The following is a 26,580-nucleotide window of genomic DNA, read 5'->3' as shown; positions in this document are numbered from 1 at the left end:
GAGACAGCACTGGAGTCTCCCTCAGTGCTAACATCTCAATACTGAGGCTTGAACCTCTGCCTTACCTTGTGAGCAATTTCTCTGCCCAGGATGGCTTTTTAAAAAGATGATCCCAGGGATGAGCAATGGGGCATGTAATTGAGCGCACATGTTATCACACGTGAGGACCCAGGTTCAAGCCTCTGCTCCCCATTTGAGGGGTGAAGCTTCATGAGTGGGGAAGCAGGCTTGCATGTGTCTGTCTCTCTGCCTCAGCACCCCCTTTTTCCCTTCTCAGTTCCTCTCTGTCCTATCAAATAAAATAGAAGGTTAAGAAAAAAAAAACCGGGGTCGGGTGGTAGCGCAGCGGGTTAAGCGCACGTGGTGCAAAGTGCAAGGACCGGCGTAAGGATCCTGGTTCGAACTTCCAGCTCCCTACCTGTAGGGGAGTCGCTTCACAAGTGGTGAAGCAGGTCTGCAGGTGTCTGTCTCTCCCCCTCTCTGTCTTCCCCTCCTGTCTCCATTTCTCTTTGTCCTATCCAACTACGACGACAACAATAACAACAATAATAACCACCACACAATAAAACAACAAGGACAACAAACGGGGGAAAATAGCCTCCTGGAGCATTGGGGTGCAGGCACCGAGCCCTAGAGGCAAAAAAAAAGTAGGGAAGAGAGAAAATATGGCCACTGAGACTGGTAGACTCACACCAACAATAACCCTTTGTGGCAATAAGAAAAAAAGGAGCCGGGTGGTGGCGTCCCTGATTGAGAACACACATTACAATGTGCAAGGATCTGGGTTTGAGCCCCTGATCCCCACCTACAGGGAGAAAGCTTTGTGAGTGGTGAAGAAGGACTGTAGGTTTCTCTCTCTCTCTCTCTCTCTCTCTCTCTCTCTCCCTCTCTATCTCGCCCTACCCTCTCGATTTTCTGTCTCTATCCAATAAATAAAGATAATAAAATAAAAATAAGAAAAGAAGATTCCGCAGAACTGAGGAGATAGCTCAGTGTCAGAGCACAGCACCTGGGACTCCAGAGGCCTTACATATGCCAGAGCTCTCACACAGAAATAGAGAGAGAGAGAAAGAGAGGGGGAGAGAGAGAGAAAGAGAGGGAGAGAGAGAGAGAAAGGGAGAGAGAAAGGGAGAGAGAGAGAGAAAGAGAGAGAGAGAGAGAGAGAGAGAGAGGTGGAGATGACAACTCCTTGGTCCTTATGCTTTCCTTCATCTTCCCCTACGTGAAGGCAAGGTCAGCTCCCAAGGCATCTCCCTGGTTAGACCATGGACAGCAGGGCTCAGATGCCCACCTCCCAGCATCCTCTGAGCCCTGGCACTTGAGTCTAAGCCCCCAGAGCAGCTTTGAGGAGATCCTTTTTTTCTTTTCTTTCTTTATTTTTTTATTGTGAGTGTGATTCTAGTTATTTATTTATTTAACCAGAGGACTGCTCACCTCTGGCTTATGGTGGGTGCGGGGAATTGGACCTGGGACACTGGAGCCTCAGCTAGGAGAATCTCTTTACACAACCATTATGCTACCTACCCCCACCCTAAGGAGATTCTGTTTTGAGCATTAGCACCTGGACTCAGATGTGGGGGGTAGGTTTGCGCTGTGATCCTTCAGTGCCTTGCACCTTCCCAGTGGAGAGCTGTTCCCTGGAATGAGGAGACAGGAAGCTGACAGCCTTACAAAGAGCATTTATTGTTGTCAGTGCTGGGGGTTCAGGTGGCCTGGGAGGAAGGGAGGCTGAGGCTTGGGGGTGTCGAAGGTGAGTGAGCCTTGGGTGAGGCCTGCAGGACGGCTGGTGCTGAGGGCTGCTGCTGAGGGCTGCGGGATGGATGCTGGGACTCTGGAGTGGCTCTCCTCCCAGGTCTGTGTCTTCTTTTCAGGCTGGGCTAGATTCCGCTTACGTGGAGTGGTGTCTGCTGGTCTGTTTTCTGAGGTAGGTAGGTGTGTGTGTGTTTGTGTGTGTGTGTGTGTGTGTTCGTGTGCGTGTGCGTGTGCGTGTGTGTGTGTGTGTACACAGAGATCCAAACAGAACCAATAGGGGAGGAGAGAAAGTGCAAATTTGTTGGGGAGGATGCATAATGGCCATGCAAACAGACTCTCATGTCTGAGGCTCCCAGCTCCCAGCTCCCACGTCCAAGTCCCTTGTACCACCATCAGCCAGAGCTGAGCAGTAATAAAATAATAATAAATAAAATAATAAAACAAATAATATTATATTAAAACAATAAACAATAAAATAAAAATAAAATAATAGTAATAAAATAATAATAATAATAAAGCTTTAAAAAAGAAAGTGCAAATTCTCCCTTCTGGGGCAGCTCCATGCTGAGCCCAACCAGCTCCAGACTTGGGATGGGTAATGCAGAGCCTCCCTTAATCCCACCGTGGATAAAAACTTCCTTTGCCTGCCTGGGGGGCCTGGGGGCCCCTTGCTCAGGGATGAAGGCAGCTGGGGTGGACGAGCACTGCTGTTGGCATAAGAGACAGGTGTCCCTAAAACTCTGTTGCTGTGTTAGTGGGACAAGCCTCATGTCCCCTCCTGTCCTCCTTCCCAGGGACACATAGCCCCATGCTTGGGGACTCACATCCCCGTGTTTGGGGACACACAACCCCATGCTTTGGGGACGTACCTCCTTTGGCCGGAACTTTCCCCAGCAGTACAGACCCAGGGGGGTCATGGTGGCCAGGAGAAGCAGGACCCACACACTCAGCAGCAGAGACTGGATGCTCATAATCAGGGCCTGGGGACAGAGGACCGAAGCTCACCTCCGCCCCTCCATCTCTGAGGCCACAGACTCTGGAGGGGCCCTCGTGGAGGGGAGGATGTGATAAAGTCATGGGCCCCTAGGAACACACCTAAGACAGACTTGCTAGCTTCTGCCCACCCTACAACTCCTGCCCTTATCTGCTCTGTTCCTACTTTCTGGTTGCTATTTATTAAACAGTTTGTCCTGCCTCATGACTTAATGCCTTTCTGACACCAAATTGCAGATGCTACTATGATGCCATTATCACCTTCCTGGGCAGATGATCGCACCATGTGTCCTGCAGCCTCCCCTCCCCAGAGCCCTGCCCCACTAGGGACAGACAGACACAGGCTGGGGGTGTGGATCCACCTGCCAACACCCATGTCCAGCGGAGAAGCAATGACAGAAACCAGACCTCCCACCTTCTGCTCCCCATAGAGAATTTGGGTCCCTGCTTCCAGAGGGGGAGACATGTCAGGGGAAGATGGTGAGAGGGTTCTAAACCCCAACTCCATCAGGACCCAGAGAGAGAAGAGGAAGAAAGGAAGGACATTTCAGTAGTAGTAGGTGTGGTTATTGTCTCTTCTCCCTGGAATACCTCTCCTCTCAGGGCCCCGGCGCTGGCTAAGGATCTCTCCATCCATGCACCCAGAACCCCCACCCCTGACTTCAGTGACCGCATCTGAAGAGGCCGGGACTCCGGGTGGGTTCCCCCATGAGTTTAGGGCTGAGAGGTGCTGAGAGGGTGGTGCAGTGAGTACCGTGCTTATTGCTGATGGCAGCTGCAGTCAGGGCCCCCAACCTGCAGGGACAGCTTCCTCACCACCCCTCTGTGGGGGGGGACTCTGGCCCTACCCGCCTACCTTCAGCCAGTACATGTAGGTCAGACAGAGCTGCTGCCTGAGCTGCTGTTCTGGGCTGGGTGTTCTGGGAGCGTCTGTGTTCCAGTAGCTCCTGGAGTCTGAGTTGGAGCTGATGTCGCAGACGGAAGTGTCATAGAACCTGTAGCGGAAGTCTTGGAAAGTGTCAGCCCCGATGGTGATGGCGGCGATGGCCATGGAGAAGGTGGTCAGGGCCAGCAGGGCCCTCAGGAGGCACTGAGAGGGGGGAAGGTGTGGGTGAGGACAGAAGGAACCTGTGACTGTCTGTCCCACAGCCCTGCGTGGAGGTGGTGGTACAGGTGGGCGGGGGGTGTCCTCGAACCCTGTCCGGGCCCTGAGCTCACCCAGCAGGTTCCTCTCCTCTTGTCATGGATGAAGGTAACCACGCCAGTCAGCAGGGCCTGTGGGGACACAGCAGAGGGTGGCCTTAGGTCAGCTCCTTACCCTCCCACCTGCCTCAGTTTCCCTCCCCGCCTCCGGGCAAACCCTGCCAACAGAGCCAGCCATAGGCCAGTCCTTCCCTAAGAGGCTTGGGTGACTCTGGGTTTGGACTGCTGGCCAGCAAGGGCGTGCACACTACAGACCCCTTTCCTCCAGCGGGAAGGAGTGCCCCACCTTCTCCAAAGCCCTCCTTTACTTCTATTTAGTTTTACACTTTTTTAATCAGGGGATCAATGGTTTATAGTAAATATAGTTGTTGGTGCATATGTGACGTGTCTCAGTTTCTGTCAAACACTCTCCCCCACCCCCAGCCCAGGTCCCCCGCTGCCATCAGCACCAGGACACGAAAGCCCCCCCCCCCCCACAAGCCGAGTCCTTCCTTTGGTGAAGTCCTCCAAGCCCAGTCCAAGTTCTGCTTGGTGTCTCCCCTTCTGTGCAGGAATGAGATTTACCCCATCTTCACCCCTCTCTTTCTGACTGATCTCACTTCACAGGATTCCTTCAAGCTCCATCCAGGATGAGGGGAAGAAGGCGACTTCCTCATTTTTAATGGCTGATACGCACACACACACATATGCATATGGACAACCATATATTTCTTATTTATTTCTGCTTTCAGCACTACACATTCACCTCTCTCAGTGGCCATTTTTTCCTTTTCCTTCTATTTTATTATACAGGAGAGAAAGAAATTGGGAGAGGAGGAAGGAATAGAGAGGGAGAGAGACAGAGATACACCTGCAGACCTACTTCACTGCTTATGAAGCTTCCCCACCCCCCACAGATGGGGGTTAAGGGCTTGAACCTGGGTCCTGTGTAGTAATGTGTGAGCTCAACTGCCACCATCCAGCTCCCTTCCTTTGCTTTTGTTATTTCTGTTGAGTTGAGCTTTCACTCATGTGAGATCACACACACACACAAACACACACACACACACACACACACACACACACACACACACACCAGAGCTCCCCCCAGTGCTTTGGCAGGCCCATGTGGTGCTGGGGGTCCAATCCAGGCATCTCACAGGGAAAGTCACTCACTCACCCTACCCTATGGTCACATCTGCTGCTCCCATGCCATCCTGTTTAAGTACTCGAGGTGCCCTTAGAAAATTCTATTTTTTCATTTATTATTATTGTTTTCCTCCAGGGTTATTTCTGGGGCTCGGTGCCTGTACTATTAATTCACTGCTCTTGGAGGCCATTTTTTTCCATTTTTGTTGTCCTTGTTGTTGTTATTATTGTCATTGCTATTGTTGTTGGATAGGACAGACAGAAATGGAGAGAGAAGGGGAAGACAGAGAGGGGGAGAGAAAGACAGACACCTGCAGACCTGCTCTACCGCCTGTGAAGCTATTCCTTTGCAGGTGTGAAGCTGTGAGCTTGAACCCAGATCCTTGCACCGGTCCTTGAGCTTTGCGCCATGTGAGCTTAACCCGTTGTGCTACCACCCAGCCCCCTACTGTTATTATTATCATTTCTTTTTATTGAGGGGTTGATGAAATTCTCAGACAGGCTGAGCTGTGGCCTGACTCGCAGTCTGAGAGGAGTCTCTGGGCTGCCTGGGTCCAGCAGCGTTTCCATGGCAACCCAGCATCCAGGCTGCAGGCCCCAGGCCTGGTGTGTCCTCCTCTGAGTGTGTCTGCTGACTGTGAATCTGTGCTGGCCCCTGGCTGCAGGGCTCCTCCCGCCTGCCCTGCTCACCAGGATCCCGGTCCAGAGGGCAGCTCCCGTGTAGCGCAGCAGGGTGAAGCTGTGGAGATACAGGAATCCCCCCAACACCACACTCAGGACCCCCAGCACTATCTGCAGCACCTGTGGAGGAGAGAGAGCAAGAACTGGTTCCATCCTGGGCTCCCAGAGGGGAAAGAGAGAGAGAGAGAGAGAGAGAGAGAGAGAGGAGGAAGGATGAGAGAAAGAGGACAGAAAGAGAGGAAGTAAGAGGAAAGAGAGGAGAGGAGAAAAAAGGGGGAGAAAGAGAGTGAGACGGAAAAGAGAGAAAAAGAATGGAGAGAGAAAATACACAAAGAGACACAGAGACAAAGAGAGAAAAAGAGACAGAGAGAAACAGACAAAGACAGAGAGGGCAGAGAGGGAAGGTACTTAGGTGGGAGTGGGAAGAGGTGAGGAGAACAGAAGGGAGGAAGGAGAGAGAGAGTGAGGAGGAGGGATAGAGCGACAAAGGTAGGTTTGTTAGTGCTGGCACTTGAAACCTGTTTTAATTTCTTTTTTTAAAGTTTTTTTTAAAAAATATTTATTTGTTGGATAGAGACAGAGAGAAATCAACAGGGAAGGGAGAACTAGGGAGAGAGACAGAGAGACACCTGCAGACCTGCTTCCCCTTTGCAGGTAGGGACAAGGGGCTTGAACCTGTGTCTCTGTGCATTGTAACGTGTGCGCTCTACTGAGTGTGCCACCTCCGGCTCCTTGAATCTGCTTTTCTTATGGGGGGCCTGGCTTCTTGATGAACTGACCATTCGGTGATGGGGGAAGAGGGAGAGAAGGGGAGAGATGGGAGGAAGGGAGGAAGGTAGCCGGTCTGGGGGGATGGGATGGACTGGGGGGGTGTCAGCAGGACTCTGGAGTGTTGGGGGTTGTGTTTGCCCCTCACTAACTTGGGGGACGGCTGTGGTTGCAAAGGCTAGCTACTAAGGTCCAAAGACAAGGAGAGAGAGGGCAGGAAGAGAGGAAGACTGGCTGTGGAGAGGAGGACAAGAACAGGGGTCACTCTCCTGCTTGGGGGGCTGGGGTGGTGGCCTTACTCACCCAGGAGACCACCAGCAGCCTCTGGTCCCGAGTCCTGGATGCAGGGGTGGCCTTGGCCGGCCGCAGCAGCCCCCAGCCACACTCCAGGATCTTGGCCAGGGCTGACTCCTGGTGAAGGTGGACATCGATGTGGGTCTTCTGGGGGGCTCCGGGGGCCATCTTGCCTCCATCCACCATCCCCATGTCCTCGGACATCCTTCTGGGAGGGAGGCAGGGAGGGTCAGGGGTAGGGGTGGGGCTCCCCATGGGGCAGAATGAGTCCAGACAGCCTCACCATCAGTGGTGGCCCTTTCTTCCTCTCCCACTGACCAGAACTGCTGGACCGAGCCTGCCCCCTGCCCTGACCTCTACCTATGGACTCCTGGGTTCTGCAGGTCAGGCCCTGCCCCATGTCCAGTACCCAGAGAATTGAGGTCACTGCAGGACCCGCCATCAGGGCCAGCTGCCTTTTGAACATCTCTTGTGGCCACTGCCCCTTAGTTGGACCCAGGGACACCCCTCAGCCCCCCACCCCAATTCCTCCCTGAAAGCACCTGTTCCCAGCTGCCAGCTCCGGGCCTCCCACCTCCCTGCCCCACCCCAGGAAGGGCAGATCTATAGGTGAAGATGGATGCTAGGCAGACTCCCGGTGTCCAGCTGCGGCTGACTCCTCTCCAGCCACCTCTCTGCTGCTGTCACTTCTGGGGGGGGGCACAGGCCCTCCCACCTCCCCTTTCTCTTTCCCTTTCTCCTTGCTCCCTCCCCTGAAGGTGGGAGGGGTGCAGCATGGCTGCTGAGGCCTGTGGGGGTCTCCTGGGGCAGATAGTGGTCCCCCCCAGCCTGCCTCACCTGCTCTCTCCGGGTGAGTGTGGGGAGCTGGGCTGGGCTGGGCCTGGCCTGGCTGAGAACCGGCTGGAGCTGTGACTTGGGGCCAAGCCAGGGAGGAAATGATGCCTGGGGGCGTGTCTGGCCTTGGGCAGGGCAGATTCCAGGCACGGGGTGGGGGCAGGGGGGCCAGATCACTGGGGGGCCTCACTAGGTCTCTGCAGCAGCTGACACTCACTCTGGGGGCTGTGAGGTGAGGTGGGTGACCTGGGACAGCCTGCGACTGGGAGTGGGGGGTTGTGTCCTGAGTGTGACAGGGCTGTGGCGGGGAGCAGATGTGGGGGTGCAAGCCCTGCCTCTTCTGTCCTAGCTGATCTGCTGCCCGACCCCCCCAAGAGGGGCCCCTTGGTACCGGTCCCCCCCCCCCCTGCCCAGCGGCTTTCTGGGAAGTCTGTTGCTCAAGGCTGGGCCCTCACCCCTCCGCCCCTCTGTGCTCTCCCTCCTCCCACTGTTGGCCGTGGATCCTCTGCTCCTGCAGCTCCTCCCAGACCCACGGGCCCCTTGACAGCAGGTGAGCAGGGCCCCTGGACTCACATATCCACCGTGTCTGTCTGTGTCTGTGTGTGGAGGGGAGCTCTCACTGTCTGTCTGTCACTCTCTCTCCCTCCACTCCCTCTTTCTCTGGCCTGGGGTCACCTCCTAGTTTCACTAGAGGTGACAGCCTCCCCCCCCTCCCAAGTTCCCACAGGGCTTGCTTGCAAGGGAGGGTTTTACTGAGCAGTAGAGGGACCCAAAGGTGGGGGCCTATGGGTGCCAGGGGCAGACAGAAGTGTCCAGGCTGGGCCTGGGGAGGTACAGGGCAGCAGGGAGGCACCCCAGGGAAGGTAGGGGCCTGGGGGTTCTGGTAGGTGCGTGGAGGGGAATCTTCTTGGGGATCTCCCAGTGGGGAAGAAGGCTTGAGGGTGTGGTGGCCAGACAGAGGTTAATTCAGACAGAGGCTCTGTTGGGAAGGGGCTGGACCTCCTCTTCTCTGGGGCCAGAAGTCTGAAGCCCCAGACTTCAGACTTGTGTGTGTGTGTGGGGGGGGGGGGGAGGGATGGACCACAGAGTGAAGTGGGTGGAGTGGGAGCAGAAGTCTCAGGCCAGTTAGGATTTGCAAGAATAGATTGTGGTAATCAGGCAGAAAGTCTGTTAGAGTGTTCTGGAGATGAAGCCCTACCCCACTAGGGAAAAATAGAAATAAGCTGGGGGTGTGGATCCATCTGCCAATGTCCATGTCCAGCAGAGAAGCAATGACAGAAGCCACAACTCCCACCTTCTGCTCCCCATAAAGAATTTGGGTCCATCCTCCCAGAGGGGGAGATGACCAGAGGGCTCTAAACCCCAACTCCATCAGGACCCGGAGAGAGAAGAGGAAAAGGGAGGGACATTTGGATGTAGTAACAGGTGTAGGTGTGACTTGGAAAGGAAGAGAAGATGGGACCTTAAGAAAAATGGTCGAATATATACAAATCTAGACAGATAGTTGTAGAAGAAATAGTTAACTCCTATCTGCAACCTTACAACTGCTGTAGCTTCCAGTGGAGGGGTTGGGTGTGGAGTTGTACCCCTGTGATCTTGTAATTTTGGAAATCAACATGAAGTCACTGAAAAAAAAACAAAGAATGTTTTGGAGATGCTTTCTCTCTCCCTCTCTATCTCCCCTTCCTCTCTCAATCTCTCTCCTTCCTGTTCAATAAAATGGAATACATGGCTGCCAGGAGCAGTGGATTTCTGCCTTGGGGCAAAGAACCCCAGCGATATCCCTGGAGGGAAGAAGCAAGCAAGCAAGCAAACAAACAAACAACACAAAACCTAGCACTTCAGCCTGAGGTTTTCTTTTTTCTTGCCTCCAGCGTTATTGCTGGGGCTCGGTGCCTGCACCACAAATCCACTGCTCCAGGAGGCTATTTTCCCCCTTTTCTTGCCCTTGTTGTTTTATCATTGTTGTGGTTATTGATGTCATTGTTGTTGGACAGGACAGAGAGAAATGGAGAGAGGAGGGGAAGACACAGAGGGGGAGAGAAAGACAGACACCTGCAGACCTGCTTCACCACCTGGGAAGGGACTCCCCTGCAGGTGGGGAGTTGGGGGCTCGAACCCACATGTACTTAACCCTCTGCACCACTGCCCGACGCCCTCTTTTTTTTTTCTATTGTACTCGATAGCACAGAGAGAAATTAAGAGGAGAGGGGGAGATAGGGAGAGAGGCACAGAGACACCTGCAGCCCTGTTTCACTCCTGAAGCTTTCCCCCTGCAAGTGGGGGCCAGGGGCTTGAACCTGGGTCCTTGCTCACTGTAATACGTGAGCTCAACCAGGTGTGCCCAGATTTGACTTTCTGAAGAGGAAGGGAGGGGCTGCACGGGGCTCTGACACTGATTTTTCTCCAGGCCCCGCTGGGGTCCCAAGAAAGAAAGTAGATCTGGTCGTTTTCCCACCCAATCTGGATGGGGACGGTGCTGCATCAGGCCACTTTGGGGGTGTGGGGGGGCAGGGAAGCAGGGGAGAGGCTCTGACTGGCACCCGGGGCTAGCAGTGGTGCCCGCACAGGGTGCATCTTCACATCCTGACTATCCCTTCTGGCCCCAGGTGCCCGGTCCCTTCCCACCAGGATCCTCTTCTGCAGGAGGGATGGCCCTCAAGACAGTGACCATGAATGGGATGGAGGTGACCCAGCCCAACCACATCAACATCCACATCCACCAGGAGTCAGGGGTGACAGTGCTGTTCAAGGCCTGTGGGGCCCTCAAGAACCACCTGGCAAGCTGGCCGGGTGATAGCCCTGTCCGGGCCAGGGTCAGCTATGGGCTGCTGGCCCTGGGGGTAAGAGCAGACTGGGGGTGGGGACAGGTGACCTGGGTTATGGGGGCTGGCCCTGGGGGTCAGAGCAGACTGGGGGTGGGGACAGGTGACCTGGGTGGTGGGGGCTGGCCCTGGGGGTCAGAGCAGGCTGGGGGTGGGGACAGGTGACCTCAGGTGACCTGGGTGATGGGGCTGGTGCTGGGGGTCAGAGCAGGCTGGGGGTGGGGATAGGTGGTCTGGGTGATGGGGGCTGGCCCTGGGGGTAAAAGCAGGCTGGGGGTGGGGACAGGTGACCTCAGGTGACCTGGGTGATAGGGGCTGGCCCTGGGGGTCAGAGCAGGCTGGGGGTGGGGACAGGTGTCCTCAGGTGGCCTGGGTGATGGGGGCTGGCCCTGGGGGTAAAAGCAGGCTGGGGGTGGGGACAGGTGACCTCAGGTGACCTGGGTGATGGGGGCTGGCCCTGGGGGTCAGAGCAGGCTGGGGGTGGGGACAGGTGTCCTCAGGTGGCCTGGGTGATGGGGGCTGGCCCTGGGGGTCAGAGCAGGCTGGGGTGGGGACAGGTGACCTGGGTGATGGGGGTTGGCCCTGGGGGTAAGAGCAGGCTGGGGGTCTTGACAAGGCCCTGGGTGATGGGGGCTGGCCCTGGGGGTCAGAGCAGGCTGGGGGTGGGGACAGGTGACTTGGGTGATGGGGGCTGTCCCTGGGGGTCAGAGCAGGCTGGGGGTGGGTAGAGATGACCTGGGTGGTGGGGGCTGGCCCTGGGGGTCAGAGCAGGCTGGGGGTGGGGACAGATGACCTGGGTGGTGGGGGCTGGCCCTGGGGGTCAGAGCAGGCTGGGGGTGGTGGGGACTGGGACCTGGGTGATTGGGGCTGGTCCTGGGGGTCATAGCAGGCTGGGGTTGGGGACATGTGGTCTGGGTGATGGGGGCTGTCCCTGGGGGTAAGAGCAGGTTGGGGGTGGGGTCAGGTGACCTGGGTGATGGGGGCTGGCCCTGGGGATAAGAGCAGGCTTGGAGCTGAGAGCTCATGGAAGGGGTTTGCTGGGTCATCTTTTCTGGCAGGTAACACACATCCTGCTTGGGGCTTTGAGCTGTGTCCTTGGTGGCTTCCTCTACTTGGGACCCTGGAACCAGCTGCTGAGCTCAGGCTGTGGCTTCTGGGCAGGCTCTGTGGTAAGAAAGGGTCCTGGTGGGGGGATGGATCTACCTGCCAGCGCCCATGTCCAGCGGAGAAGCAATTGCATAAGTCACAACTCCCACCTTCTGCACCCCATAATGAATTGTGGTCCAGACTCCCAGAGGGATAGAAATGTCAGGGGAAGATGCCCAGTGGGCTCTGAACCCCAATTCTATCATGACACAAAACAAGAAGCGAAAAAAAGGAAAGACATTCGGAAGCAGTAATAGGTGTGTGTGACTTAGAAAGGAAGAAAAGACAGGACCACATAAAAAACGGGGGGGGGCAGGCAGTGGTGCACCTCATTAAGTGCACACACTACAGAGCGCAAGGACCTGGGTTCAAGACCCTGGTCCCCCACTTGCAGGGGGAGAGCTCCATGAGTGGTGAAGCAGGGCTGTATGTGTCTCTGTGTCTCTCTCCCTCTCTATCTCTCCTAACCATCTCAACTTCTCTGTCTCTATCCAATAATAAGTAAAAGAAAAAAGTGGGGAGATACATATAAATATAGGCAGTTATAGAAATAATAGTCAATTCATAGCTGTGACCTTGGGAGAATTACTGCTATTTCCAGCGGAGGGAGTGGGGACACAGAACTCTGGGGGTGAGAACAGTGTGGAATTAGACCCTACTTATATTGTAGTTTTAGAAATCAATATTAAATTACTAAAATCAATGATTTAAAAAAAAAGAAAGAGAAAGGAAGAAGAAAAAAAGAAAGGAAAGGCAGGTGGCCACTGAGCTTACAAGTAGGCCAGCCGATTCCTGGTGTCATCTCCATAGTCAAGCTCTGTCTGCCACCTCTCCACTCCATGAATAAATATGTCTTTTAAAAAAATAATAAAAGGGGGTCGGGCGGTGGCGCAGTGGGTTAAGCGCATGTGGCGCAAAGTGCACGGACCGGCGTAAGGACCCCGGTTCAAGCCCCCGGCTCCCCACCTGCAGGGGAGTTGCTTCACAGGTGGTGAAGCAGGTCTGCAGGTGTCTGTCTTTCTCTCCCCTTCTCTGTCTTCCCCTCCTCTCTCCATTTCTCTCTGTCCTATCCAACAACGAATTGCGTCAACAAGGGCAATAATAATAACCACAACGAAGCTACAACAAGGGCAACAAAAGGGGGGAAAAATGGCCTCCAGGAGCGGTGGATTCATGGTACAGGCACCAAGCCCAGCAATAACCCTGGAGGAGGAAAAAGAAAAAAAAAATGTCTTTTTTAAAATAAATAAACAGTGGGAGTCAGGTAGTAGAGCAGCAGGTTAAGCACATGTGGCGCGAAGCACAGTAAGGATCTTGGTTTAAGCCCCCGGCTCCCCACCTGCAGGGGAGTCGCTTCACAGGCGGTGAAGCAGGTCCGCAGGTGTCTATATTTCTCTCCCCCTCTCTGTCTTCCCCTCCTCTCTCCATTTCTCTCTGTGCTATCCAACAACAATGACATCAATAACAACAATAATAGCTATGACAATAAAACAACAAGGGCAACGAAAGGGAATAAATAAAGAAATAAACATTTTTTAAAAGTAAAAGAAGCGGCAAAGGGAGCAACCAGCTCAGTGGCAGGCAGTGGCTTTGGGTAAGGAGAAAGTTCATCTGTGCCTGGGTTCAGGGTGTGAGGGAGAGGCCAAAGTCCCGGCATCCTTTGCCTCAAGGAATCTGCCTTCCCAGTGTGGGCTGTCACTCTCACCCCCATTCTCCTCTTGCAGGCAGTGGGCAGTGTGACCAGAGACCTAGCTCTAGGCTGCTCTTTTTTCCCCTGGCCCTGGAGGGGTGCTTTGCCTCGGCTGTTATGGATACCGTGCATGCGTGTGTGCGTGTGTGTGTGTGTGTGTGTGTGTGTATGTGTGTATGTGTGTGTGTGCATGTGATGGGAGATGGTTTTGGGGGTCTCTGCACGGGGGACCTTTCTCTACTGTCTCCCCAGGCCATCGCAGCTGGAGTCGGAACCATCATCCACGAGAAGTACCGTGGCAAAGTCTCTGTGAGTCCCGGGCATCCCGGGTCCTCCACCCATCCGCCTGGTCCTCTGTCCCTCCTGTGCCTCGCACCCCCTGCTCCCTGTCTCTGCCTGGACCGGGTGGCTCTCCATCTACGCCCCGGGGTGGTGGGGGTCTGAGGCTGGGCCTCCCCGGCGCCAGGTCTGCAGCTCTGGCCTCTCTTCCAGGGCTGGGGGTCGGTTCTGCTGGCGCTGGTGGGCGTCGCCACTGCCGTGGGCGCCCTCTTCTTCTGCGTCAGCAGCCTCGCCTGGCAGGACCCTGGCTTCCCTGACGCGGACTCCGTCTGTGCTCGCCCCAGGCCTGAGAGCACCACCCCCTACTACAGGAGGAGATGGAACAGTTACAACAGTTACAGCCCAGACTGGAGGGAGGAGGAGTGCAGGAACTACGTGGCCACGGTGAAGGTGAGGGCCCAGCACGCCCCTCTGGCCCTGCTCACTGCCGTCCCAGGAGCCTGGACACAGGAGGAGGGTGGGGGTCTGAGCTTTGACATCTTCTTAGGTCTTTGGCTCAGGAGGTCAACACACACACAGACACACAGACACACACAGACACACAGAAACACACACAGACACACAGTCACACACAGACACACAGTCACACACAGACACAGAAACACACACAGACACACAGTCACACACAGACACACAGAAACACACACAGACACACAGTCACACACAGACACAGAAACACACACAGACACACAGTCACACACAGACACACAGACACACACAGACACACAGTCACACACAGACACACAGAAACACACATAGACACACAGAAACACACACAGACACACACAGACACCCACACAGACACACAGCCACACATAGACATACATACACACAGCCACACACACGGACACAAAGTCACACACAGCCACACAGAAACACACACACAGACACACAGTCACACACAGACACACAGAAACACACACAGACACACAGTCACACACAGACACACAGTCACACATAGAAACACCCAGGGACACACAGTCACACACAGACACACAGAAACACACACAGACACACAGTCACACACACATAGTCACACACAGACACACAGACACATATACACACAGCCACACACAGCCACACAGTCACATACAGACACAGTCACACACACAGACACACAATCAGACACACAGTCACACATGCAGATATACAGTCAAACAGACACAGACATATATATATATATACACAGCCACACACACAGACACACAATTACACACACAGACACACAGTTATACACAGTCACATACAGACACATAGTTACACACAGACACACAGGTACACACCCAGACACACAGTCACACATGCAGACACACAATTACACACACACACACACAGTTACACACGCAGACACACAGTTATACACCCAGACACGCAGTCACACATGCAGACACACAGTCACACACACAGTCAGACACACATACATACACACAGTCACAGACAGTCACACACAGTCAAACACAGACACAGATACATACATACATACATACATACAGTCACACACACAGACACACAAACACACATATACAGAGTCACAAACACATACAGTGAGACACACAGCCACACACCCAGACACACAGTCACATACAGACACACAGGTTCACACACATATACAGTCACAAACATAGACACACACAGAGACACACACAAACACAAAATCCCATACACACACACACACACACACACACACTCCACAGACACAAAAACAGACAGACAGACACACACACAAGGAATAACCCAGGGCCATGTGCACATGTGATACTGCTGAATAACCCCTCAATACATTTTATTACCATTATTGGGGGAATAATTTAAAGTAAATACAGTTGTTGACATGTATGCAACATTTCTCAATTTTCCGCAAAACACTCTCCTCCCAGCCTAAGTGCTCCTCCACCATCAGCACCAGGACCTGAAAGCCCCCCCCCACCCCCCGCAGAGTCCTTTACTTCGGTGCAAGACGCCAAACCCAGTTCACATTCTGCTTTGTGTTTCCCCTTCTGTTCTGATTTCTCCACTTCTGTCCCTGAGTGAGATCAGCCCATACTCATCCTTCTCTTTCTGGCTTAATTCACTTCACATGCTTTCTTCAAGTTCCATCCAAGAGGAAGTGAAAAAGGTAAATTCATTTTTCACAGCTGAGTAGTATTCCACTGTGTATCTAGACCACAGCTTGCTCAGCCACTCAGCTGTTGTTGGACACCTGGGTTTCTCCCAGGTTTTGGCTGTTACATGTCGTGCTGCTATGAACACAGGTGCACACAGATCTCTATGGATGGGTGTGTTGGGTTCCTGAGGCTCTATCCCCAGGAGAAGAATTGCAGGGTGGTAGGCCTGCCTTTATTTCCTGCAGTTCTGTGCCCAGGTGGGGAGGGGTTACCCAGCTGTCATTGCCACCAGTCCTCAGTGAGGGGTGACGTCACTGCCGGCTTGACTGGGCTGGCATCCAAGGAGGTGCTTTCTCCCGCTCGGCCTCTCTGCTCTGGGGTGGGAGCTGAGCCAGGGCGACTGCAGGGATTTTTTTCCCCTATGTCGCTTGGGCTGCTCTTATCAGAGTCAGTGGGTCCACAGGAACAGCCTGCTTGAGACCATCTCCAGGAGCTCTGGGGTACCTGAAGCCTCATCTGTAACCCACTGTTGTCACAGTGTCCCTTCCACTGTATCTTCTTGGCCAAAGCAGTCAGCCGATGGTCCAGGTTCTAGGGTTGGGGGTGAGGCGGACAGATGGTCTCTCCCCTTTTCATTACAGGTGGTCCCTTCTTCATCTGGGGTGGGGTGGAGAGATGGTCTCCCTCCTCTTCATCTGAGGTGGTCCATGAGTCAGCTTATTGAATATTCTTCCTTCTCTTTCTGGCTTAATTCACTTCACATGCCTTTTTTAAAGTTCCATCCAAGAGGAGGTGAAAAAGGTGAATTCATCATTTTTAACTGCTGAGTAGTATTCCATGGTGTATCTAGACCACAACTTGCTCAGCCACTCAGCTGCTGTTGGACACCTGAGTTGCTTTTGGGTTTTGGCGCTCACACATTGTGCTGCTGTAAACACAGGTGGACGCAGATGTCTTTGGGTGGGTGTGTTTGGTTTCTTAGGATCTATCCTCGGGAGAGGAATTCCTCTCTCAGAACTAGGAGACACATACAGTCTGCTTGGGCAGGATGTGGTCAGCTGAATGGGGCTCCACCGGGCTGGTAAGGGGTCACTGTGGGAAGAAACTGTCTCTCACCTCTTCCTTTGTCTCCAGAGAATACTCCTGGCCCTCCGTGCTCTGCTTCTGGTGGTCTGTGCTCTGCAAGCCATGGTGTCCTTGGCTTCTCTGGGTCTGGGTGTCCGCCTCCTATGTGGCCGCAGCTCCTCCCTGGCCCTGGTGAGCTAGGATCAGAGGGAAGGGTGGGGGGGGGTAGGCCTGGCTGGGGGCAGCTCTGGGGGCCAGGCCTTGCATGTCTGGGGACTGTGACTCTGTACCCCATCCCTGTGTCCTGGTTTCCTCCCCCCCTGAAAATGGATGCTTCTTTTGCAGGAAGATGAAGGGTCGGAGAAGAAACTTCTAGGAGAGAATTCAGCACCACCCTCCCCCTACAAGGAGAAGAACATGACAGCCATCACCCCGTGAAGGCTCCAGACCCCACTCGAGTCCCTACACGTCCCAGTCCTGAGTCTCCTGGGATAAGACGGTCCCTAGGTTCTGCATGTTGCTGTCAGGAGTCCTGGACCTGGGGACCTGGGGGGGGGGGTTTGCACATTCCCCAGGGCCCCTCCCTCTGACCCACACCTGCTGACCACTGTGCAGCCCTGCCTATGTGTCTGTCTGTCCTCACCACTGCTTTCACTCCAATGCTTTGCATGCAATGAATAGGTTTACCAACCTCTACTCAATTTAACAGATTAAAAAAATGCTTTGAGAAGTGACTTGACCCAAAAAGGATGTGGTTTCTCTTTGTTTATATACATGGTGTGCCAAGAGAAGTCTTCTTTTGTGTTGATACATAGGAAATAATAATAAAAAGGTTCTATTTGGTGGATCGCAGCAAAGTTAAGGACTCTGGAGGGGAGGAAGGGGGAAAGTTTCAGGTCCTGGTGCTGATGGTGGAGGGGGACCTAGGCTGGTGGGGAGAGTGTTTTGCAGAAAATGAAGCGATCATACACACACGTGCCAACAGCTGTGTTGAAAGAATGCTTCCGGAAAGACGGAGGGTGGGAGCACAGAACTCTGGTGGTGGGTGTTCTGTGGAACTATACCCTGTCATCTTCTAATCTTGTCACCTACTATTTCTTCATCACGAATAACAATAACAACAACAACAATAATAATATAGTCATGGTTTTAACTTCTGTTTGTAGGGTTATAAATGCTTAAGGGGTGGGGGACACTTTCACACCTCACCTCATCAAAATACCTGTTGCCACACCAGGTCCACCAGCAACTGGCATTCTCCGTGCCCTCAGGCTAAGGCTCCAGCTCCCTCGCCCCTGCCCCTGCCCCTGCCCCTGCCCTGCACTCCTCCCTCCTCCAACAGCCTGGTCCTGTGGGCGGAGTCCAAGGTTTGTTTGCCTCCAGTTTCCTTGTTTGGTTTTCCCTCCTGCCCACGCACAGTGAGTCACCAGCTCTCCCTCAGACTTGATGAGAGCTAATTTGCCACAGGGAAATAAAGCCTCCAGGAGCCAGAATTTAATCAGGTTCTGGGGCTGGGATGAGCAGCTAAGCAGGGCCGCTCCCCCCTCCCTGTGGGGCTGCAGACTGAGTCCTCCAGGGAGGAGTCACAGAGAGAGACAGTCTTGTTTCAGGGGGAAGAGGAGCAGATTGGGCGAAAGGATAGAAAAGGAGGAGAAAGATCCAGCCATGCAGGCATGTAGACCCCCTAGAAAGAGGGGAGACAAAGGCCAGAGCCCACAGCCCCCTGCTCTCCCCAGCTAGTCAGGGCATTCAGGAGGGAGAGAGGGAGAGAGGGAGAGAGGGAGAGAGAGACCCCAGAGAGAGGGTGAGAGAGAGAGAGAGACCCCAGGAGAAGGAGAGAGGGAGAGAGAGACCCCAGGAGAGGGAGAGAGGGAGAGAGAGACCCCAGGAGAGGGAGAGAGGGAGAGAGAGACCCCAGCTCCTGGCCTCCCCAGCTCTCTAGTCCCTTCTGGAGAAGTCAGGGCATTCAGGAGGGAGGGAGGGATGGAGAGAGAGAGAGAGAGAGAGAGAGAGAGAGAGAGGGAGAGGCAGAGAGAAAGAAAGACTCCAGCCCCCTGGTCTCCTCAGTTTCCTTCCTAGTCCCTTCTGGGTAAAGCAGGACCCTCAGAGGATGGAGAGAGAGAGAGAGAGAGGAAGAGAGAAGAGAGAGTCCCCTGCTCCAGATTCCCCAGCTCTCTGGTCCCTTTTGGGGAAGGCAGGACCCTCAGGAGAGAGAGAGAGAGAGAGAGAGAGAGAGAGAGGAGAGAGAGAGAGAGAGACGCCAGCCCCTGGTCCTCCTGCTCTCTGGTCCCTTCTGGAGAGGCAGGACCCTCAGGGGAGAGAGAGAGATGCCCCAGCCCCTGGTCCCCCAGCTCTCTGGTCCCTTCTGGGGAAGGCAGGACCCTCAGGGATGAGCTTCAGCCTCTGTGTCCAGGGTCCCCTCTGCCTCCATCTGCAGGTTGTGGCCTGCAGGTTGTGGCCTTTGCAGTCAGGGAGGGAGGGAGCCGGGGCAGGACATGCAGACACACTGGGCTTCTGGGCCTGGCCTGGGCCTGCTCCTGGCCGCTGCAGGGGTCAGGGGACAGGGTGCAGGGTGTAGGGGAGGGTGCAGGGTGTTAGGGAGAGTGCAGAGTGTAGGGGAGGGTGCAGGGTTAAGGGGAGAGTGCAGGGTGTAGGGGAGGGTGCAGGGAGCAGGGGAGGGTGTAGGGTGTGTAGGGGAGAGTGCAGGGTGTAGGGCAGGGTGCAGGGTAGGATGCAGGGTGCAGGGGAGGATGCAGGATGTAGGGGAGAGTGCAGGCTGTAGGGGAGGGTGCAGGGAGCAGGGAGGATGCAGGTTGTAGGGGAGGGTGCAGGGTGTAGGAGAGGGTGCAGGGTGTAGGGGAGAATGCAGGGTGTAGGGGAGGGTGCAGGGGTGCAGGGGAGGGTGCAGGGGAGGGTGTAGTGGAGGGTGCAGGGTGCAGGGGAGGGTGCAGGGGATGATGCAGGGTGCAGGGGAGGGTGCAGGGTGTAGGGGAGGGTGCAGGGTGCAGGGGAGGGTGTAGTGGAGGGTGCAGGGTGCAGGGGAGTGTGCAGGTTGTAGGGGAGGGTGCAGGGTGCAGGGGTGGGTGCAGGGTGCAGTGGAGGGTGCAGGGGAGGGTGCAGGGTGTAGGGGACGGTGCAGGGTGCAGGGGTGGGTGCAAGGTACAGGGAGGGTGCAGGGTGCAGGGGAGAGTGCAGGGTGTAGGGGAGGGTGCAGGGTGCAGTGGAGGGTGCAGTGGAGGGTGCAGGGTGTAGGGGAGGGTGCAGGGTGCAGGGGTGGGTGCAAGGTACAGGGGAGGGTGCAGGGTGCAGGGGAGAGTGCAGGGTGCAGGGGAGGGTGCAGGGTGCAGGGGAGGGTGCAGGGGTGGGTGCAAGGTACAGGGGAGGGTGCAGGGTGTAGGGGAGAGTGCAGGGTGCAGGGGAGGGTGCAGGGGAGGGTGCAGGGTGCAGGGGAGGGTGCAGGGGAGGGTGCTGCTGTCCCTGAGCTGCCCTCCAACAGTTGTGCTCCACATGCCATAGACAAGACTTGCTTTCAGTATTTCCTGCCTGTCCATGGAAAGTGAGAGTCTCTCCAGTATGAATGACACTGTGCGTCTGCCCTGACCTGTAGGCTGTCCAGAATGAACTGAATGAGACTAGCTGGGCACCAGGCCCTTCTCTTCTCTTCTCTTCTTTTCCTTTTTGCCCTCCTTTCCCCGCTTCTTCCTCCCTCCCACTTTCTTTTTAAAGTTTTATTTATTGAACTTATTTATGAGTGATTTATAAGATGATAAGATAGCGGGGCATAATTCCACACCACTCTAACCACCAAAGGTCTGTGCCCCATCCCTATCCCAAGGACCACCATCATAGTTCTCCCAAGGTCTTAGACATGGCTGGCTACATTCTCTGCCTCTGCTTCCTCTGCCTCTGCCTCTCCTCCTCTTCTTTCTCTATCTCCTTCTTTTCCTTCCTCTTTTGCAAGTTCATGACTTCAGTTCCCATTCCCCTTTCTCTTTGTGCCACGGGGGGGGGGGGGGTTATTGCTACAAATCCACTGGTCCTCACAGCCCTCCCCACTCCCCCCTCTCTTCCTTTCCTTTCCTTTCCTTTCCTTTCCTTTCCTTTCCTTTCCTTTCCTTTCCTTTCCTTTCCTTTCCTTTCCTTTCCTTTCCTTTCCTTTCCTTTCCTTTCCTTTCCTTTCCTTTCCTTTCCTTTCCTTTCCTTTCCTTTTCCTTCCTTCCTTCCTTCCTTCCTTCCTTCCTTCCTTCCATCCTCCCTCCCTCCCTCCCTCCCTCCCTCCCTTCCTTCCTTTCTTCCTTCCTTCCTTCCTTCCGTCCTTCCTTCCTTCCTTCCTTCATTTCCTTTTTTCTTGGATAAGACAGAAGAAAATTGAGTGGCAAGGGAGAGAGGGAGAGAAAGACAGACATCTTCAGACCTGCTTCTCTACAGGTAAAGCCTCCCTCCTGCCGGTGAGGAGTGGGGCCTTGAACCTGGGTCCCTGTGCATGGTAACATGTGCACTCAACTGGGTGCAGCACCACACAGCCCCTGTTTCAATTCTCTATATTCCACATATGAGAGGAACCATCGGGTAGTTGTCTTTCACTTCTTTCCTCACTTCACGAAGCATAATAAACCCCAGTTTCATCTATCTTGCCCCAAAAGACACAACATCATCTTTTTAAATTGCCAAGCAGTACTTGATTAATTATTTTTTTTTTTTTTTGCCTCCAGGGTTTTCACTAAGGCTTGGTGCCAACACTACAAATCCACTGTTCTCGGTGGCCACTTTTCCCCCATTGTACTGGATAGGACAGAGAGAAATTGAGAGAAGAAAGGGAGACAGAGAGGGAGAGAGACGGAGAGACACCCGCAGACCTGCTTCACCACTTTGTGAAGCAGACCTGCCCCCCTGCAGGTGAGGAGCTGGGACTTGAACCTGGGGCTTGAACCCAGATCCTGTGTGGGTCCTTGCGCTTAGTACTATGTGAGCTTCACCTGGTGTGCCACTGCCCGGCCCCTGTAACTTTGTCCAGTCATCTGTCCATCCTCTCTTCTTTCCTTTTCTCTCTGTCCACACATCTTTTCCTCTTTGTCTCCACCTGTGTGACACAGCTCTCTGCTTCCATGGCCAGTCCTCATGCGTCTGTAGAGATGTGTGAGGTGAACACGAAGACGCCTGAACTTCCGAGGGACGAGACAGAGGCCCTGGGTCTGACCAGAGCCAAGAGGGACTGGGGGTCCTGGCTCTCACGTGTCAGGATCCATACATTTCTTTCTCTCTCTCTCTCTTTAAAGAAAAATCGATTTATTTTTTATTGGATAGAGACAGACAGAAATTGAAAGAGAAGGGGAGATAGAGGGAGGGTCACCTGCAGTTCTGCTTCACCACTCGTGAAGCTCCCCCCGGCCCCTGCACGTGGGGACTGGGGCCTTGAACCTGGGTCCTTGCGTATTGTGACATGTGCACTCAACCAGGTGTGTCACCACCTGCCCTCCCTCTTTAAAAATATTTTTATTTATTATTGGATAAAGACAGAGAAATTGAGAGGGGGAGATAGAGAGGGAAAGAGATAGACACCAATAATTCTGCTCTACCAGTCATGAAGCTTCCCCTCAGGAGGTGGGGACCGGGTGCTTGAACCTGGGTCCTTGCACACTGTAATGTGTGTGCTTAACCAGGTGTGTCACTGCCTGGCCTACCTGCTTTTTTTTTTTTTTTTTTTTTCTCAATGCATTTTGGTCTTTTATTTCTAGGAAACATTAACAAAATTCGCACAATTCCCACCACCAGACCTCCATATCCCATGCCCTCCCCTGACAGCTTTCCTATTCTTTATCCCTCTGGGAGCATGGACCCAGGGTCATTGTGGGATGCAGAAGGTGGAAGGTCTGGCTTCTGTCATTGCTTCCCCGCTGAACATGGGTGTTGACAGGTGGATCCATACTCCCAGCCTGTCTCTCTCTTTTCCTAGTGGGGCAGGGCTCTGGGGAAGCAGAGCTCCAGGACACATTGGTGGGGTTGTCTGTCCAGGGAAGTCTGGTCGCATCCTGCTGGCATCTGGAACCTGGTGGCTGAAAAGAGAGTTAACATACAAAGCCAAACAAGTTGTTGACCAATCATGAACCTAAAGGCTGGACTAGTGCAGATGAAGAGTTGGGGTGTCCTCTATTTTGTAGATAGTTAATAAGCATTTTAGTTATATTTTAAAGGGTCTGTAGCTATACTGTTTTTTTTCTTTTTTTTTTTGCCTGAGCCTGAAATCTGATATGTATGTGGATCCTAATTATTGTCTGAGGAGATGATGTCATGGCTGAGAAGAGGACCAGAAAGCTAGATCAGGGAAGAGAGTAGCTCCCTAATATGGGAAAGGGGTATAAATATTGTTGACTGTAAACCCCACTGATTTGATGTGATCTGGGGCCCATAATTAGCTTAGGAGCCTGTGTGACCTCTGCATCCCTGTAGATCTGAGCTCTCATTCTGTGGTCACGAGTAGAAACATTCCAAGCTGCCCTAATATCAACCCATCTTCCTCAGGTGTAGCATAGAGTATGTTGTCCAGCCTCCCTTCAGAGGATCCAAGTTGAGGGCAAGGTCCTATGGGGGCCCACAAAGGGGTCTATTTTGTTGTTCTTGATAGAAATGACTGGTAACAATGGAGAGAGGGATTTATTTGAGTTCTAGACCCACCGCTTTTTTTTTTTTAACTTTTTTCAAGAAGGATGACAGAAGACCTAGTGAGGTTGTATTGTTATATGGAAAACTGAGAAATGTTATGCATGTACAAACTACTGTATTTACTGTCAAATGTAAAACATTAATTCCCCAATAAAGACATTTAAAAACACAACTTTATTAATCTATCATTAATATATTTATTAATATATTAATATTATAATTATAATATTTTATTATAATAAATATTATATATTTATTATAAATATATATACTATATCTATTATATAATATATAATATAGTTTAATATTTATTACAAATATTTATTATATAATATTAATCATAATATATTAATATTATAATTAATATAAATGTATCAATAGTATAATTATTATTAATAATATTTTTATTATTTTATTAATTTATTATTGGGTAGAGACATAAATTGAGAGGGGAGGGGGAGATAGAGAGGGAGAGAGACGGAGAGCAGCCCTCCACTTGCACGTGGCTCTGGGTAAACTTTCTGAGGGAGCCTTCATCCCTGAGCAGCCCCCTTCCTCCCCCAGGGGAAGAGTAGGTCTGCGTATCGGAGCTGCTGGGGCCAGGGCCTCAGAGCCACTGCTGAGTCACTGAACAGCCTCAGCAGAAGGGAAATGAAATCAGATTTTTATTCTCATCTCTCATTAATTACACATCCTGCTGAAAAGCTTCAGTCATGAATAATATATGTACAAAAGTGCATTCTGAATGATTCTTGTGTGGTTTTATCTCATTTGGCGGGCTGGAGCTAGTGAGACTCACTAATTGCCCTCTCTCTCTCTCTCTCTCTCGTTATATATTTCTCTGTATCTCTCATTAGAGTAAATAAATAAATTTAAAAAGATTTTATTTACTAAAATTTATTTATTTTTTTTTGCCTCCGGAGTTATTGCTGGGGCTTGCTGCTGGTGCTACAAATCCATTGCTCTTGGAGGCCAATTTTTCCATTTTATTGGCTAGGGTAGAGAGAAATTGAGAGAGGAGGAGGAAGTAGAGAGGGAGAAAGAAAGATAGACACCTGCTATTCACCTGCTATTTGTTTCACCGCTAGTGAAACAAATCCCTGTAGGTGGGGAGCTGGGGGCTCGAACCCAGATCCTTGCATGGGTCCTTGCACTTAGTCCTATGTGCGCTTAACCTGGTTCACCACTGCCCGGCTCCCTGCTATTGAAAGAGACAAAGTGACAAAGATAAGCTCTGGCTGATGGTGGTGCTGGGAGTTGAACCTGGGACCTCAGAGCCTCAGGCAGGAGAGTCTTTCAGAACCACTGTGCTGTCTCTCTATTCTTCTTCTTCTTATTATTATTTTCCCCATACCCTGCTCAGCTCTGGCTGATGGTGGTGCAGGGGATTGAACCTGGGACCTCAGAGCCTCAGGCAGGAGAGCCTTTTGCAGAACCATCATGCTGTCTCCCCAGCCACACACCCCTCCCCAGTAGCTCTGCATACCCTCCACCTCTGTGTCCTCAATTCCCACATCAAGTCAACAAAACCCTGGGTCCAGAGTCACAGGCAGTTCCATGTCTCACTGAAGAAGAAACCAGAGTCTCAAAGGAATTAATTCAGAACCTTCTGGACTTGAAATGTGAACACGGGCTCAGTAGCTCAGCTGGGCGGGTGAGGTGGGACCTGGGTGAGGAGCCCACGGCCAGTAGGACGAGGCTTAGAAGGGCAGTGGTGCCTCTCCCAGGCCCCCGCTTCGTTTCTGCCTGTCTGCTCTGGGTCCCACGACTTCTGTAGCCCTGGAGTGAGGGCAGCCGGCCTGCTGTCAGAGGGAAAGTGGGTGGAGGGGAGCTTTCAAGTCCTGGTGTCTGATGGTGGAGGTGGATCTAGGAGGAGGGTTGGAGTTTTTTTTGCAGAAAACTGAGAGATTTTACACATGTACCAACAACTGTATTTACTATTGACTGTAAACCATTAATAATAATAATAATTCCTTTAGCTCCATGCAAACATGCACTGGCTACATCGACTGCTGGAAATGACAAGAGAGTCTTCATTTTTCAGTCAGAGTTTTGTGGTTTTTGTCAGTGGTTACAAATAGGTGTTAGAGAAGACTTTCTTTTTTTAATATATATTTTTATTTTATCATTAAAAATTTTTTTATTCTGACAGAAACCATAGGATAAGAGGGAAACAACTCCACAGAATTCCCACCACCAGAACTCCGTATCCCATCCCCTCCCCTGATAGCTTTCCTATTCTTTATTCCTCTGGGAGTAGAGACCCAAGGTCATTGTGGATGCAGAAGGTGGAAGGTCTGTCTTCTGTAATTGCTTCCCTGCTGAACATGGGCGTTGACAGGTGGATCCATACTCCCAGCCTGTCTTTCTCTTTCCCTAGTGGGGCAGGGCTCTGGGGAAGCAGGGCTCCAGGACATATTGGTGGGGTCGTCTGCCCAGGGAAGTCTGGTTGGCATCATGGTAACATCTGGAACCTGGTGGCTGAAAGAAGAGAGTTAAAATATAAAGCCAAACAAATTGTTGACTAATCATGGACCCAAAGGCTGGAATAGTGCAGATGATGTGTGGGGGTGGAGGTGTCTCCGTTATGTGGATAGTTAGTAGGCCTATTTTAGTTATATTCCAAAGGGCCCATGACTATACTCGTCTTTTTTTTTTTTTTTTTTCTGAGCCTGACATTTGATTTGCTAGTGGATCCAAGTTATTGTCTGGGGAGATGATGTCATGGCTGGAAAAGGACCAGAAAGCTGGATCAGGGAAGAGAGAAGCTCCCTAATATGGGAAAGGGGTATAATTATTGTTGACTGTAAACCCCATCGATTTGATGTGATATGGGGTCATAGTCAGCTTAGGAGCCTGTGTGACCTCTGCATCCCTGTAGATCTGAGCTCACATTCTGTGGTCATGAGTAGGAACATTCCAAGCTGCCCCAGTAGCAGGACCCATCTTCCTCAGGTGTAGCATAGAGTATGTTGTCCATCCTCCCTTCAGAGGATGGAACATTCTCTACCATTGTTGATCTACGTTGAGGGCAAGGTCCTCTGAGTGGCACAGAAGGGTCTATTGTGTTGTTCTTGATAGAAATGACCGGTAAAGT

The 26,580-nt window shown here is 52.6% G+C and overlaps 2 protein-coding genes and 1 long non-coding RNA gene across 6 annotated transcripts in view; 2 read left to right on the top strand and 1 right to left on the bottom strand.

Annotated features, from left to right (window-relative positions):
• The window catches only part of LOC132539958 (uncharacterized), a 417,285-nt gene that overhangs the window by 210,576 nt on the left and 180,129 nt on the right, over positions 1–26,580 (top strand). The gene's annotated exons all lie outside the window — the stretch shown is intronic.
• Positions 1,664–7,817, bottom strand: TMEM176A (transmembrane protein 176A). Of its 2 annotated transcripts, none has more exons than XM_016195073.2 (7): positions 7,657–7,817; positions 6,829–7,027; positions 5,767–5,877; positions 3,964–4,020; positions 3,602–3,835; positions 2,622–2,732; positions 1,664–1,919 (listed from the first exon to the last, which is right to left on the bottom strand). In XM_016195073.2, exons 2-7 carry the CDS (start codon positions 7,021–7,023, stop codon positions 1,878–1,880), a joined length of 750 nt encoding a protein of 249 aa, XP_016050559.1. In that variant the 5' UTR covers positions 7,024–7,027; positions 7,657–7,817; the 3' UTR covers positions 1,664–1,877. The 2 variants fall into 2 exon arrangements, with proteins under 2 accessions (XP_016050559.1, XP_007538788.2); XM_007538726.3 differs by having other exon boundaries at positions 6,829–7,024; positions 7,657–7,755.
• Positions 7,805–17,557, top strand: TMEM176B (transmembrane protein 176B). Of its 3 annotated transcripts, none has more exons than XM_007538725.3 (7): positions 7,805–7,885; positions 10,285–10,496; positions 11,537–11,647; positions 13,567–13,623; positions 13,807–14,043; positions 16,893–17,015; positions 17,169–17,557. In XM_007538725.3, the coding sequence occupies exons 2-7, from the start codon at positions 10,305–10,307 to the stop codon at positions 17,259–17,261; spliced, it is 813 nt and encodes a 270-aa protein (XP_007538787.1). In that variant the 5' UTR covers positions 7,805–7,885; positions 10,285–10,304; the 3' UTR covers positions 17,262–17,557. The 3 variants fall into 3 exon arrangements, with proteins under 3 accessions (XP_007538787.1, XP_016050560.1, XP_016050561.1); XM_016195074.2 differs by having other exon boundaries at positions 7,874–7,890; XM_016195075.2 differs by lacking the exon at positions 7,805–7,885 and adding an exon at positions 8,065–8,203.

Source organism: Erinaceus europaeus, chromosome 8 (genome assembly GCF_950295315.1).
Source record: "Erinaceus europaeus chromosome 8, mEriEur2.1, whole genome shotgun sequence".
Classification (NCBI taxonomy): domain Eukaryota; kingdom Metazoa; phylum Chordata; class Mammalia; order Eulipotyphla; family Erinaceidae; genus Erinaceus; species Erinaceus europaeus.
This window is presented reverse-complemented; position numbering and strand designations above follow the sequence as displayed.